The sequence below is a fragment of the Euprymna scolopes genome, chromosome 20, assembly GCF_053919585.1.
Source record: "Euprymna scolopes isolate OS-2025 chromosome 20, ASM5391958v1, whole genome shotgun sequence".
In the NCBI taxonomy this organism is placed as follows: Eukaryota; Metazoa; Mollusca; class Cephalopoda; order Sepiida; family Sepiolidae; genus Euprymna; species Euprymna scolopes.
In genome coordinates, this window is record NC_136501.1 from 90,002,632 (window position 1) to 90,019,581 (window position 16,950).

At 32.4% G+C, this 16,950-nt stretch overlaps 1 protein-coding gene across 12 annotated transcripts in view; it reads left to right on the top strand.

Annotated features, from left to right (window-relative positions):
- LOC145241637 (titin-like) overlaps window positions 1-16,950 on the top strand; it is a 698,616-nt gene that overhangs the window by 592,507 nt on the left and 89,159 nt on the right. For all 12 annotated transcript variants that reach the window (XM_080104717.1, XM_080104725.1, XM_080104729.1 and 9 more), the window contains 10 exons: window positions 1,322-1,624; window positions 2,242-2,547; window positions 3,601-3,906; window positions 5,677-5,979; window positions 6,931-7,236; window positions 8,337-8,642; window positions 9,309-9,611; window positions 11,190-11,495; window positions 13,111-13,416; window positions 14,534-14,836. In XM_080104717.1, coding sequence (XP_079960843.1) covers window positions 1,322-1,624; window positions 2,242-2,547; window positions 3,601-3,906; window positions 5,677-5,979; window positions 6,931-7,236; window positions 8,337-8,642; window positions 9,309-9,611; window positions 11,190-11,495; window positions 13,111-13,416; window positions 14,534-14,836 — 3,048 coding nt within the window. The remainder of the gene's footprint in view (window positions 1-1,321; window positions 1,625-2,241; window positions 2,548-3,600; window positions 3,907-5,676; window positions 5,980-6,930; window positions 7,237-8,336; window positions 8,643-9,308; window positions 9,612-11,189; window positions 11,496-13,110; window positions 13,417-14,533; window positions 14,837-16,950) is intronic.

The following is a 16,950-nucleotide window of genomic DNA, read 5'->3' on the forward strand; positions in this document are numbered from 1 at the left end:
TATATATTTATTGATTTTAAACGACCAGCAAAACCATAGATAATTCATCACTAGTGTATTTGAACGTTTGAGAAAATATATGTGCATTTAACACGTGTTTTTATGGTAATAAGGAAAAATACCAATTCCATAATTGAATATTTATAGATTTACAAAGAATCGGAATCGATAATCGTATCTGTTGTGTCTGCACAAATAATTAACAAGAACACGGAAAGTAAAGGTATACAATAATATATTAAGAAGAAAAGTTATATACATATTTACATGTCTTCAGGTATACTTCAGTTAGAGATATTCCGGCAGGTGGCGTGTTGCATGTCTTACTGGAGGCAATATAGGCGTCTTGCCTATTTGGTGGTCGTTGCCGAACTCTCCTGGTATTGATGATTGATACCTTTATATATCTCACTCACCCGCCTATGTTAATTAGTGGGCGTCTCCACAATAGTATCAGAATTGGAAATTTAGTACAAAATCAGTAATCATATTGGCATCGGGAAAAATATAGGAATCGAATCGTCTTATCACTAATATATATATATATATATATATATATATATATATATATATATATATATATATATATATATATATATATATATATATATATATAACTGGTGCTACCAGATCAGGCTGTCTGAAGGTACAAACTTCCTGGCCTAAAATGTACCAAACATTGATGTTATTTTTTTTACTCAATCATGTTCTGAAAAGCCAAAAATAAAAACAATTTTCCTTTAAAATCAACCAAACCAACAAAATATAATTACAAATAAATATTTGAAGCATATAAACTTTTACGAAAATGATCGAATTCGTCATTAAATAATCCGAAAGTATTGATATGCAGTAAAACAAAATAGCCAAAGAAACTCTCTCTCTCTCTATCTATCTCTCTCTCTCTCTCTCTCTCTCTCTCTCTCTCTATATATATATATATATATATATATATATATATATATATATATATATATATATATTGAGAGAGAAGGATTATATATATATATCTATTCATCTATATATAAGGAGAAAGAGAGAGATAGCCTTTACAGCTAATCTCAAGAGAATTTCATACAAAGTATTTTTTAGGATTGTTTCAAATTCAATTTATTTTAGAACTTATATTTAACAAATAAATTCAAATTTATCAGTTATGTTTTCTTCATGAGATAATTCTAAACAATTCGAAAAGAAATAAAACTTATTTCATTTCTAATTGAAATTAGATGTTCTTGTGAACCAATCTGATGTATATTAAATTAATTTATATTATCATGATTCATCTAAATAAATGCTATGTTGTAATTTTTATTTTCAGAACCTCCTGGTCCACCAATCTACTTCAGAGCCACTCAAGTTGGACCCGACTTTGCAGTGATGGAATGGAAATCACCTTTGTCTGATGGAGGTTCTAGAATATTGGAATACAATATTTACAAATATGGTGTTACTTCTGAGATTAAAGGAAAAATGGCCACTGTAACAGGACACGAACATTCTTGCACAATCAAAAATATGCAACAGGATTTGGATTATTACCTTTGCATACAAGCCACAAACAAAGCGGGTGTGGGTCCCTATGCTGATGCAGAATATACTGTCACACCTGTTCGTACTCTAGGTATGTGGTTGTTTATGTTTTTGTTTTATTTTGTTGTCGATTTTTCATTCTGTTTTTTTTTTTTTTTTCTTTTATAAATTTAAAAAAAAAATGAATTTTGGGATCAAATAAATTTGAGGTCCTGCCAGCATGATCAAAAACCAAAAAGATACCTTTTGGATTATACTCAAGATTGTTTGCTCTTTTTGAACTTACGGTTTTAATTCGACATGGTCAACCAGACAAGCACGCAATTCTTAACATGATGAATGTTTTTTTTTTTAAGTTATCTGAGGACTATAATCATTAATCAGAAGGGATCATATCTTGATTATTACTATCATCTCGTCTGTGAAGCAGAAACTGGAAGCCTCCCTCCAAAAAAACAAAAAAACAAACAACAGCAAACAATCTTGATTATAACCATATTTTGTCTTAATACTGATATATTTTTTTAACTTTTGGCCTCCAGCATGATCCTTAATAATAAAATAAAGACATTTTGAAGCAAAAAATTAAATATTTATGAAAAATAATTTTTTCATACTATTCAAAACCTTTTGATGTGATTCAAATTCATTGGATCCATATTTATTTTAGCATTATTGATATTAATATTTTTTAATGTCTACTTTTAGAAAAACCTTCCGCTCCTGTTGGCCCTATTAAAGCTACTGATATTCAGAAAACATCAATGATAATATCTTGGAAGCCACCAACAAATGATGGCGGAAGTCCTCTGACTGGGTACATTATTGAAATGAAAGAATCGAACAGGCAATACTGGAGCATGATCAGTAAAGTCATCGCATCTGATTACAGCTACAAAGTTAAAGATCTCAGGCAGAATACAGAATATGACTTCAGAATCACAGCAGTAAACAAAATTGGTCACAGTGATCCTTTGGTATCAGAAAAATCAATCATAGCCAAGAGTTCTCTTGGTAAGTATTTTTCTTTTGCAACATTTATTTTATTAATCAATCGATTCACATTTTTATATCCTTAAATTTTATTAGTTTTTATTCTCATTTTTTTAAATTTCATTTATTTTTAAATAACTCAGTTTTTCTCCTTAGGCAGTCTTTCTTCAACTTCTGTTGCTTAAAGACTTTTGACTGTAAGATACCAATCGAAGATCCGTTCTTGACAGTCAGTCTGTCAGAAACTGGATCATTCTGATGGTCTTTTATCTACCAAGCTGGAGTATTAGTCTCACGAGTAATTATAGGAAGGCCATCCTTCCAAACCTTACCTCTCCTGTTTAGGAAGGAATTAATTTATTGCTAATTGCCTGAAGTGCCGCGACTGGGAAAAACTGATGTGGTGGCCAAGGCAATTTTTAATAGGCCAAAGTGCTCCTATTTTAGGAGCATTAGCGTTATTCTTCCTACTTTCCGGTCTTATTTTCTCAATGTTTTTGTGTTCATGATCACCTTAAATTTTACTAGTTTTAAACTATTTTTATTCTTTTAAATTTTCAATTATTTTCAAAAGATTCAAATACTTCAGTCTTTCTCCCTTGCAACCTATATTATCTAAGTCAGCTTTTTTTTGTATTTGCAATTTCCTTATTTTTGTTTTTTTAATTTGAACTATTCTTATTTTTTGAAATTTCTGGAACAAAGACAACAGCGAATAGATCAGCAGATTCTGAAGAACACATACCATGATAGTATTTATGGAAAAGACTGAGACTAGCAAAATCACATTGTTAGTCTCACATCTGAGAGATATTGTAAGAGGTTGAAATTGAAGGAATCGTGCTTATTCGGTGTCTAATGACTATTGATCAAATTTAAGGCATGTCTGATATATTTGAATTAAGTTTTAAATGATTCAAATATTTAAATATTTATCCTTTGTACGTTTATTTTTTCAACCAATATGTTCATGTTTATGATCTTTACCTTTTATTAATTTTGAACTATTTTATTCTTTTTCATTTCCAATGTTTTTTTTAAATGACTCAAATATTTGCATATTTTTATTTGTAGGTGTACCATCTCGTCCTAAAGGTCCTTTAGAAATCATCAAAGTCTCTTATGACTATGTCGATCTAGAATGGAAAGCACCAGAAAGTGATGGAGGTACTCCGATCACTAAATACATCGTTGAGTTGAAGCCTCTTGCTCGTCTTGCTTGGATGAAAGCCCTTGAAGTTGATTCTAAAACATTTGTTGCAAGAGTTCTCGGTTTAGTTGAAGGAGCTGAATACTATTTCCGTGTCATTGCTGTCAATGATGAAGGAGAGAGTCCAGCTTTAGAAACAACTGAACCAGTGAAACCCACAAGAGAAATACGTAAGTTTCAATTTAGTCATTAAAAGATTATTTTTGTAGATGCACCTTTTGTATTTTCACAGTTTAATCTCACGATTACATTTTACCAAATAAAATTGGGAATAAGATGCTATCTGTATCGCAAAGATAGATGTCTATTGATCTTAGTCTTGAAATGGTCAGGGTTATAATTAAGAAGAAAAAAGAAAGACGACAGTTCCACGAGCCTGCAGTTCTTAGAAAGAAGCTACTGGAATAGAAAACCGTATTAAAATGTGGTATCAAAACCGTGAATGGATGGAGACTACTAGACCAACTAATCAAACGTGCTGGAACAAAGGAAGCATAAAATTGATCAGATAATTCTGAAGAACATCTGCCATAATAGTAGACTGAGAAAATAGAAAAGACTGAGACTAGCGACATTACGTTGTTAGTCTTACATCTGAGGGGTGTTGTAAGAAACTTTGCTTAAATCTTGCTTAATTGGTGTTTAATAATTATGGATAAAATTTAAAGCATATTTCATATCTTCGAATTCAAATTGGGTGTGATGTACCCATATTATGCCCTCTAAAAGTCTTTTAAAATACTCCAAAGAAACTGAAAATTGGGAATAATATTTATTAACTGATGTGTAACATCTATTGTTAAAATGTCATAAAAAATCAGTTATCGGGATAGTCAAAAAGAGTTTCGGTAATGTGGTCGTTGATCATCTTTACGGTGTGATTACATTTTAACACTTGGACCCAACATGTTGTGTCTAAGACAGTCGCAAAGAAAACAAACAAATGGAAGAAATTCGACTCAGCATTTTTTCAGTTTTAACAAAAGACATTTATTATCAGTATTAACGCGTTGAATCTTGTTTTAAAATTTCACCATGTAGTTAACAAAACCCTGGCATCTCAACACGGGTTTAAAAGTCTCTCACCATCATGGGCAATATGTTTTACTTGCGCCAGCACACACTTTTTCCGGTTCTCTTTCACCAACGTGTGTTCATTGTCACTTGTCGTCCACGTGTATTCTTTTATTTTCCTTTTTTTTCCTTCTCTTCCTCTGCTATGACGTCACCTTGTGCACCGGATTCGTCATTTGCATGCGTGTCATGTAACTACTGCTGCTGCTAACACACATCAGTAGCTCTGTTACATTTCCACCTCCTTTTTACCATTTTTATATAAAACTAAAGTAAACTAAATATTGTCTATATTATGTGAGTCAAACTTGATAATGATCTGTTAATTGCCGTAGGAGTGAATCCTGTGCATAGAAACATATAAATACAATATACCTAACTTTTTATAAATAGAGATAAAAAAAAATTGCTGAATAACGAAAATGTATACACAATTGGAAAATAAGATGTCATTGAAATTGAATAATACTGACTAAACAACAAATTTGATCGAATAAATTTTCTTATTATGACCATTATGCAAAATTTTAAACATGTTCTAGAACCAAAATCATGTAATGGATTTTGATCAAATTAGAATAAGAATTCTAGACATAAGGTTTAGTAATATTATATGTTGATTAAATCTTCATGAGGTGGAACATTAAATGAAAATCTCTTCTGGCCGAGGAATTAATTGTACTCGTGCTGGGACATGTATTTTTCTAGTTACTGCATGAAACAAAAACAATATCAACAGGATCCGGTGTATAACATACAACATCAATTAATATAAAAAAATTATCTCCAATTTGTAATCATTTTATTACGCACAGCAAACCATGTTGTATTAATAACCGATTCATTTATTTTTTATTTTATTTTAGTTCCTCCTGGAGTTCCATTTGATTTCAAAGTTGGTAAACTTGGCGAAAACTTTGTCAATTTGGAATGGAGACAACCTAAAGACGATGGTGGTTCCAAGATTCTTAAGTACAACATTAAAAAGAGGAAAGATAAGAAATCCGAGTGGGAGCGTGTCATTTCAGTTGATGGAAATGAAAGAAGCTTCGAAGTCTCTGGTCTTACACAGGGCACACAATATTACTTTGCCTTGTGTGCTGAAAATAAGAGTGGCCCAGGAAAATTAGCAGAAATGGAAGAACCTGTTGTTCCTAAAAGAGAACGAAGTGAGCACATTTATTTAAATTATCATTTGAAGTATCACTTATTTAAATTATTATTTATTTCAACGATTACTTATTATTAAAAAAAAACTGGCTGAATTTAACTCTGTTGCTGTAGAAGCCGAGTGACAGCCTTTGCTACAAAGGTTGTATATCTGTTCTATCAATTATAATATATTTATTATACTCTGCATAAGCAGTAAAAATTTATACATTTCAAATCATTATTATAAATATGAATTCTTATTTTTCACAATACTTTAAATCATACTTGTGTTTTTTGCTTGTTTTTTTTTTAATTTTTATTCACCCCAAAGAAGACACAGTGCCACTAAGATGAACAACTATAACTTAGCTAATTAGAATTCATACACTATTTCAAATTTTTATTATAATTATTCTTACTTCCTTAATTTTCATAATACTTTAAAGCAAACTGTTTCGTCAAAATGATATATTCATTAGTAGGCCTCCATCATTTGAAGTTAGCCCATTCGTCATTTTTCCTCAGTTAACTCGCTCCTTCAGGAATACCCTTTTTTTAATAAGTTCCTAGGACTGACTTGAAATGAAAGAATTGCATCAAATATGTTGCTAAGGTCACTGGAAAAATATTTGGATCATTTTACCACTCCAGAAAGAACATTACTCCCAACGTAATCCTCTATCTGTATAAAAGCCAGATACGCCCTAAGTTGAAGTAATACTGTCTTATATCGAGACTTGCCACTCGAAACACTTAAACTCTTATCCTTGAATGGCCATTAACAAAAAAACATTTTCTGATGCATCAAAGTCTGTTACTGCAGAAGCAGAGTGGCACTCTGCAGTAAACGTTGCACATGTGTTTTGCCCATTATAATATATTTATTGTACTCTGCATAATAACAATTTATATAATATTTCAAATCTTTATCATACAAGAATAAGTTATATTTTATTGCACTGTTTCAGCTGTTCCGTCACGTCCAGTTGGCCCATTGGAAATCACAAATGTCCAACGCACAGCCATTAGTATCAGGTGGAAGCCTCCGACTGATGATGGCGATTCTCCTATTTTGGGATACATTGTCGAAAGAAAAACACCAAAATCTTTGCTGTGGACAAGAGTTGACAAAGTTAATGCACACATCCTGGAACTGTGTTGCCCGAATCTGTACGAAAAATCAGAGTATCTGTTTAGAGTGACTGCATTAAATGTTATCGGACATGGCCCATACTTGGAAAGTGATGGTGTCACTTTGGCTCGCAGTCCATTTGGTAAGATTTATTTTATGACTTTCATTAACAATAATTATCTATCTTACATAACACACGCACGCACACACACACACACACACACACACACACACACACACACACACACACACACACACACACACACACACACACACATGTATATTTTGAGAATGATTGGTGATGTTTGAAGCATAAAAACAATGTTGTTGTTTTAATCATTTTTTATTCAAGATTTCAAACACCCTACATTTTTCATGGAGCATAATAATCATTAAAGTATATAAAAAAGATCTTATGGAAACAAGCGTTAACTAACTCAGATTTAGTATAAAAATAGATGAAAAATAAATTGGTGATAAGCTGATAGTAATTCAAGTAAGAACAAACTTTTTTTCTCTGATGAGGAGTTCGAATTTAAAACACGATAAACGGCATTTAAAAGAAATGAAGCTGTCATTACAAAAAGTGTTACATTTCAACAATCTACCACACCCTAAAATTGTGTTTTACATAATGTGATATCAGCATAATTTCTTTTTGCTTTCAATTACAATAAGCTTTTAGTCAGTCTACATTTTATGTGTTCGACTTTTATTGTTTAATTTTTCTATTTAATGAAATTGAATTTATCACATTGTACATTCAAACTCTGCAAATCTTCCACTCTCTAAATTTGTTATTCCTGATGTTTATCTTAAGCTAAAAAAAAAAAATTTAACTGTTGAATAACTCTTTTTAACTTCTATTTTATTATATACATAGAAATATTTGAGACTTTTATTTTATTATATACATAGAAATATTTGAAACTTTTATTTTATTATATACATAGAAATATTTGAGACTTTTATTTTATTATATACATAGAAATATTTGAGACTTTTATTTTATTATACACATAGATGTATTTGAGACGAATAATACAAAAAGTACAAACGAATAAGAAAACAATTATTTATTAAAAGATTGTTTAAAATATATTTTATGCAACTTAGATTTCTAATTAATCGTTAACCACATTTTATTATTGGAGGAAACCGATGGCCCAAGTTACATTATTTATGAAACTTTATCTAAACGTTAACCCTAACCCAACTTATATTCTAATCTCAATTTTATAGATGTGCCGTCTGCTCCAATTGGTCCATTAGTTGTCACTCCTATCACACTGGATTCAGCTGAATTGGAATGGCAGCCATCTCAAAAGGATGGAGGAACACCAATTACAAAATATCTGATAGAATACAGAACTGGAACAAGAAGTACGTGGTCGAAAGCAGGAACCGTAGATGCCAAATGCAACAAGTTTACTGTTACAAAGTTGATGGAGAACACTGAGTATTACTTCCGGGTCATTGCAGTTAATGAAGAGGGAGAAAGCCGTCCATTGCTTTCAACAGGGGTTCTTAAGCCTACAAGGAAATTGGGTATGTAGTCGTTTTATGTTACCATTCTTGAACAAGGGAAAAGTCTATCAGGCATCTGTACGCAATGTGATAATGTATGAAAGTGAAAATTAGCCAGTGAGTGTTGAAGGTATGTGTTGCATGGAGAGAAATGATATAACAATACTATGATGGATGTGTAATGGGAGTGTTAAACATAGACTTAGTTCTGATAAGCTCAGTTAGTTTTGGTTTCGATTTCCAGTCATCGCATCTGCTTTATTTGTTGGAATTTATTATTTACTATTAATGTAATATTTTCTATTTCTAAAAGTAGTCAAGATCTCTGATATTTTGAAATTAAACATATTCTGTAATGCATTTATTATGTGACTGACAGAAAATTATGACCGACGGACGGATGGACGGACGAACAGAATCTCTATGTATGAAAGATTATTGTTAACTATTAAAACAGCAGAAGAGATGTATGGAACCCCGTACACAGAGAGCCATTTTCTTATTTGTTTTTATTTTTAGTCTTCCATGTATCTATATCTGTTAAGGTGGTATTAATGTGTAGACAGAATCAAAAATACATCTGCTTTGAACAGACTATAAGGAATGCTTGATTAGGAAGAAAAAAGTTTTTTATTTCTATTGACACAAATTAAAGATTTTATCTAATCCTAGAAATTATCATTTCAGTTGTACCTGGACCACCTATTGATCTCCGCGGCTGCAGAGTTACAGAAGATTTCATTGAAGTTGAATGGAATCCTCCAAAATCAGACGGTGGTACTGCCATAACCAATTATCATATTGAAATATCACCATTTAAACCAAGTAATTGGCAGAAACTTGGTAAAGTTAGTGCTTATGAAACTTACTGCCGAGCTATGAAACTTGAAGAAGATATGGACTATTACTTCTCTGTCTGTGCTGAGAACTCTGTTGGAAAAGGCGAGCCATGTCAAACACTTCACCCAATTACAACAAAGAGAGGACTGCGTAAGTATAAGAACTTTGTTTTTACTTTTATTCACCCCCCAAAGGGGGAGCAATCTTGGTAGGGAGTTGGGCAACAAGATGCTTGTTTACATTACATTTTATTTTTGCATGTTGGTACTGTTCATTAAACAGGAAGGAGGAAGAATATTCCAGATATAAGCAATCTGAGAAGAGGAGCTATCAAAGTAGAACATCTTCCAGCATTGAGAGATTTAATAAAGAGGTGGGATTTAGTAGCTAGTCGGTTGGATCAGTTGTATTTTTCGTTTAAGAGGTACAAATACAATAAGTTCATCAGGACACAGGGATGCAACACTGTGGTGATGGGACAAGGGGTGGCAGATAGTGTTGGTCTATTAGGTTAGAAATTCACTTCTACACCATGTCCAAGAGAACAGTATTTCCTGCACATACGGATGGTAGTTTTTTAGTTTTACCTTCTTTGCAATAGACTTGGCAGCATCTTCTATGTTCTTATTTCACTTCATGTCACCTGAGGATATCAGGCCAAGGAATTTAAATGCTAAACTCTAAGGAATAGTGCTATCAACTCTAACAATCGCTGATTGGAAAGGTTTCTCATAGTTGTTAAAGGAAAGGAGTTTTATCTTAGTAGCATTAAATGTGACCATCTATTTTTATTGTTATCCATTCTATGACTGGGAGTTATTTTCCAAGGATTCATCCTTTGCCTAACTCGTGTGGGTACCCAATTTGATCTTCGACCAGGAATGGAGCATGATGTTATCAGCAAATACACCCATCTCAGATGTGATTGTATCAGAGATGTAATTTATGAAGATCAGAAATAATATAGGTTCATATATCAATCCTTGAGGCACACCGGCATTGATGTGGTATTGCTTGGATGAACAACCATCGAAAACGTTCTGGATCTTTGAAAGATTTGATTATATAAAATATTTGTCTTGTAATAACATACAAGTTGATTTTCCTAAGATCTTCTTGTCAGGCCTTGTCAAAGGTATTGAATATATCAAGTAATATCACCCTAGGTTCATCTGTCTTGTGCATGCAGTGATGACTATTAGGATATCCACATGTAGAACGGGATTGTCTAAAATCATACAGTTGGTCATGGAAAAGTTTGGTATTTTAAAGATGATGAATTATTGCTAGATTGATCAAGGATTCAAAGACTTTAACAAAGAATACGAGAAGACTTATGGTAGGTTAATTTATTTAATTAATTCTTTCATCACTTCTTGAAAAATGATACACAAGGGTAATTTTCCAGCTATCAAGGAAATACGATTTGTTATAAAGTTTCAAGAGGATAGGAGCTAGCTCAGCAGATTATGTCTTTATAATTATAGAAGAGATAAGATCTGGTCCACATAATTAATGTCAAGGTTTCTTATGATAACCAGGATATGAGAATGAAAGACGATCAGATCATCTAGTGTCGTCAAACTTATCAAAGGTGTGGCATTTATTAAAATGATCTCGATTTTAATTCTATGAGTTTGTTTTTTTTTACTTATTTTGTAACATAATATCCACTCTTTTGAATCTATTTTGATATAAATATATTTTTTATCTTTTTTATTTTCTTAGTTGTACCATCTAGACCAGTCGGACCATTGGTAGTGACTGATGTCCAACGTAATGCCATTTCTATCAAATGGAAGCCATCTGCTGAAGACGGTGGTGCACCTATCACTGGATACCTAATAGAAAAGCGTCATGAATCTGCTAGGTTCTGGTCCAAGGCTGATAGAGTCAGTGCTGATACCACAAAACTATGTGTCAAAGATCTTCAAGAGAACACTGCTTACTTCTTCAGAGTCATTGCTGAAAATCAAGTTGGAGAGAGTGAACCACTTGAAACTAAGGATGCCACAATAGCAAAGAGTCCCTACAGTAAGTAAAACTTTTTATTCCATTAACTCAATAAATTGATAATGTTTATAATAATCCATCATCAACAGCAACATCATCATCATATTCCATTTAACATTTGTTTTACATAATGGCATGTGTTGGATAGCTTTTAGAAATTGACTTCCAAACTAACTTTTCTCTATGGCTAGGTCTTTATTTATCCCTATTTACCTCAAGTTTATCATTATTACATCCTCCCATGTTTTCTTTGGCCTTTCTCTGTCATCTGATCCTGCTACCTCAACTGTTCTACATTTACTAAGCCAAGAACTATCGTTTATTCTTAGTATGTGACCAAACAAATGAAGTCTCCTATTCACAGATCTCCAGATTTAATGTTCTTTATAAAATCTAAGCCTCTTATCATTCTCGCATTGTTTCTTTCCATGTAACATATATCCTCAACTCTCATTTAACATCATCACATTGCATACATATGCTTGATGGACCCTTTCATTGGTCAACAGCAGTAACGTTCTGCTAGTTAATATTGGCAAAAGTTTCTTGAACTTACTCAGTAGATGCCACTAGTAACTCTTACTATCACAGTAATACCGTCCCTATGCTCAAATGCTATCACCAGAGTTCTGGACAACCTCAGTACCTTCATTATCCAAATATACTTTCTTCACATCTGAATTCTTGTCTGTCTCCATTGTCTTACACTGCTTGCATTAAAAACTGGTTATCATCTCTCAATCAACCTGTAATCCTGTGCACTTAATGCTTACAAGTACTACAAAAGTTTGGATTGTTCCCAACTACTTTTCTACAAACTAAGCAGGAAATGTACTTTTTTGGAAGACGAGATTATTCTAACACTGCAGCTACTGATCACTACTGTGTTTCAAATCATTTTTTTTTCTTTATAGAAATCGCTTTAGACAGAGCGTAAAACCACTTGATGTAAAGAGCTAAACAAAATACTAATTCAAGATAAAAAAAAAAAACCAGCCTACGATGAGTGTTAGATGGATAGATTCCCGCCCAGAAAACAGCAATTTTTCTCCTGTTGTCAGAAACATCGCTCATAGAACATGAAGACTACAGGACAAAATAAGGAAAGCAAGAGTTACGAAGACACATTACCTTTTGTACAAATCATCATCAGTAGCAGCAACAGCACCATTGATACTAATAGTGTTGAACCTAGAAATTATAGTTTTCTTTTAATGGAAATCGCTCCAGACAAGCCTGAAGCCACTTGATGTAAGAAACTAAAAAAACTACTACTTCAAGGTCCAAAACTAGTCAACTATATTTTTTATATAGGTAGATTCTGATCCAGAAAACAGCAATTTTTCCCTTTTATCAGAAAATTGAATGTGAAGACTAAAGGACAAAATAAAGGAAGTGGGAGTTATGATGCTGCCAAAATTAAATCCAGGATCTATTTTCTACTCTCTTTACATTAAATCATAATGAAATTATTCATTTTGTTGTTCTTTATTAATAAAACTGATTGATAATTGATTGTATGATGATTGTTTGCTAGAATAACCATTCTTTACTGTTAATTTTTGCTTATTTTAAAACAAAATGGATAACATTCGTGCAAATATCTCGATATACATTGATGTCATTATTTTTGCAGGTCCACCATCACGCCCTGTTCAACCATTAACAGTTGATAATGTGACACATTCTTCAGCTAATCTGAGTTGGAAACAACCAGAAAACGACGGTGGATTGCCTATCACTGGTTATGTCATTGACTACAGAATTGCATCTAGAAATTTCTGGACTAATGCTGCAACTGTGAGAGCTGATACAACAACATTCACGGTTACTAAGCTGATGGAAGAAACTGATTATCACTTCCGTGTGGCTGCTGTTAATGATGAGGGTCAAAGCCCGTATCTTGAAACGCAGGAGGTCACCAGACCTTACAAGAAGATAGGTAAATGATGAAAATATGTTCATAATTCTTTAAATGTTATGTGTTTAGTGATAGTCAGGATTTGTGGATTGGTAAAACCATTCTTCTTACTTTCTGCATAGTTCATTCAACCACTCTCTAATATGTGTTAATGTCTTTGTGAGCACTTTGAGAAAGAGTGAATTTTTTTTATCAGCGTTATCAAAAAATTTATATAGTATCTGTATACACCACAAACACCTATGTAAATTAGATAGTCTCTTTACATCTGATATTTTGGAAGGTCATCCTTAGATAGTCTCTTTACATCTGATATTTTGGAAGGTCATCCTGTACTATAGGATACTAGCTGGAATAGTCGTTGAGTGAAGGGTTCTGAATATTGAGACACCATTGAGATCTCTTACACTAATGGATGTAACATTATGTATTTTTGTATGTAACTCTAAAACCAATGGGCGATGCATATTTGGCCGAAAGTCTGCCACCAGTGACAAAACCATTTTTCTTACTTTCTACTTAGTTTGTATCTGCTTAGACAGAAAGGAAAATATATTGACATTCTTTCAATTAGTGCTTTTGGGTAAAAGTACTGACTAACACTTAAGAATTGGAAAAAAAAAATCTAATAATTTATATAAAAAACATTAGAATGAAATTCTATATCGAATTCCATATGTTTTACTGTGTGGTAACGATTCTTAAGTCTTTTAAACGTTAAAAGTGCAGAATAGTTTACACTTAAAAACTTACATTCTCATGTGATTGGTGACATTTATTGGAAGTGTTTCTATCAGTATTTGTTTAATTTTTGATTTGGGGGCGATTTCGAGGAACCAAACCGACTATAATCATACTGCCATTTCTTTCACTTTAACTCAACAGACTTTACACCATTTTTGTTTTTAAGTAAAATAAAAAAAATACTTAAAAATAAAAGATAAAAACATAAAAAAAACTGATCCAGGTAGGTAGAAGAGTAGCTTAGTTTGTCTTTCATAATCTTTATTTATTGTATATTTATTTTTTCACGCCTTTTTTGTTTTGTTGGCTATTGTAATAAATGCTCAATTCTTTATATGTTTAAATGAATTTATGTATCTATTTTTTTAAACGATTCATATTTCATTTTATCCAGATCGTCCTGCTCCTCCTGTTTATTTCCGAGCTACCAAGGTTGGCGCTGATTTTGCCATTCTGGAATGGAGACCACCAGCTGAAGATGGCGGCTCCAAGATCACTGGCTACACCATATTTAAACGTGAAGACTGGGATGATGAACCTCAAAAGTTAACAACAGTTCTCGGAATCGATAACGATTGCCATGTTAAAGGACTCAAACAAAATGTTAATTATTACTTCTCCATTTGTGCTGAAAACAAAGCTGGCCTCAGTAAACCAAGTGAAGCAGAATATGCTGTGTGCCCAATGAGACCACTTGGTAAGCATAATACAAATATTATAATTTATCTGTATTCACCCGGTGTTACTTAGATGGAAGGCTTAGAGAAAAAAATGATTGAAAATATACTTATGTTTACAACTTCTCTTCAATGGCATTGTTTCAGAGTTCAAAATAGACTTCGTAGCTTAGTTGGGGATACCCTTCTCTCTTCCCTGCAACCTCTTTACCACAGAAGAGACGTTGCAAGCCTATCTCTGCTTTATCGTTATTTTCATGGCAAGTGCTCAGCTGAGCTTCAATCTATGGTCCCCCTCGCCAAACTTTCATAAAAAACACTCGTCTAGCCAAAAACACTATCAATAATTTCCCACACTCCTTGTCTGTGCCTAGACCTAAATGTAGATTCCACGAACAAAGCTTCTTTCTTCCAATTGCCTGCTTTCCAGCTGACTACAATCTGATTGTCTTCAAGTCCAACGTAAACAAGTTCTTGATGAACCGTCTCTCTAAGTAATCCAATTTGCGAAATTCCCACTATTTAGGTTTACTACGCTATAATCACATTGACTAATGTATACCCATTAACCCTTATCCTCGAGTGGCCTCCGGGCCTTGATAAGTAGTGATTCCTGTGTAAAAAAAAAAATCTAAACAGCACCATCCGCTTATGAAATTAATAAACAGAATTTTTTCTATTATCTGTATAGAAAATAATTATTCAGTGAATATTTATCAAAGTTACATGCAAGTAAAAAAAAGAATGCACACTGTTTTATTAATACAGAATTAAAAATTACAAAACCTTAATCAGTAAAAAAGAAAGTCTGAAATTTGTTCTTGATTATCCTTAAAAATTGTAGCTATAAATTGAAAACAATTGTTTTTAGTCTAAGTTTTTACGGTGGAAATAAATAAATCAGATATTAAAAAATTTAAATCACTGTAATAATTGTAAAAAATAGGAAACCTTTTTTCATGTTTTAAAAAGATTTTATTTTCAATGATGAAAATTTGCAAAGTAGAAAAAAGAAGATAGCATGTTAGAAACAGTTACTGGCAATATGTGTTGGCCATTGGCTAGAAGCAAAGTGTAGTATCTGTTCTGATAATACACTTCATCTATTTTGTTCTCGGTCAGTGAAGGCGAAATCCTTCCATATTGAAGAAATTTTTCAATTTTTTTTTACCTAATCGAGAGTACCTTTTTTAGGGAGATGAATTATCCATGAGTTAAAAATAAACTTCTGTCTAACTGCACACTTGTGAGGAGCCATGTAAACAGGAACAATACAGTTGTTAAAATATTAGTCTGCCTGCTAATGTTTTATAAGACAAAGATATAAACAAATATATTTGCATGTCACCTGTGTTGACGATCATTGGATAAATGATTTGTAAAAATATAAACCATAAAAATGCACTTAGCAAAATATAAAAAAGAAAATGTGTTCGTTAATGTCATTCTGTTATTCTCATGTGTTACTTAAACTGATCCTCTTGTCATCAAGCACCACATGTACATAGAATTTATAAAACTCACTATGTCTGTCTCTATATTTTCAAACTCCATCTCTCCCGAAACTAAAAGTCGCAGAGTGGCGCTAGGGGCCTCAAATGATTGGATTTTTTATGGACTGCTCTTGTATAGGTTTTTAGCCGGTTAAAATAGTTTTTAAGGGGCCCAAAATAGGTCAAAATTCAAAAAATCGTTATACATTTCGTACATTATGTTGGTTTATTTTTAATCGGTTCATATGCGTGTCACGTTGGTACAGTGGTAATGTCAGCAGCTTTGAATGCTACAGTTTTGCTTTTGGTTTCGATTCTAGCTGATGGCACCCAAATACTTTTTTTTTTACTTTTGAAATCACAACTATAAAAATATATATGAAATCTGGCCAAATTAAAATATCATATTTAAGCATATTTTAGGACCGGATGCTCCCCACCCCACCCCACCCCACCCCACCCCGCTAGTAGAATTTAAAAAGGAAATATGTTTTTAATAAGATGATGTAGTTTTCTTGCAGCATTTTCTTATATATATATATATATATATATATATATATATATATATATATATATATATATAATTTTTTTTTCAAAATAAAATTGTTTATTTGAAATAAGACACAGGTAGAATTTTCTGT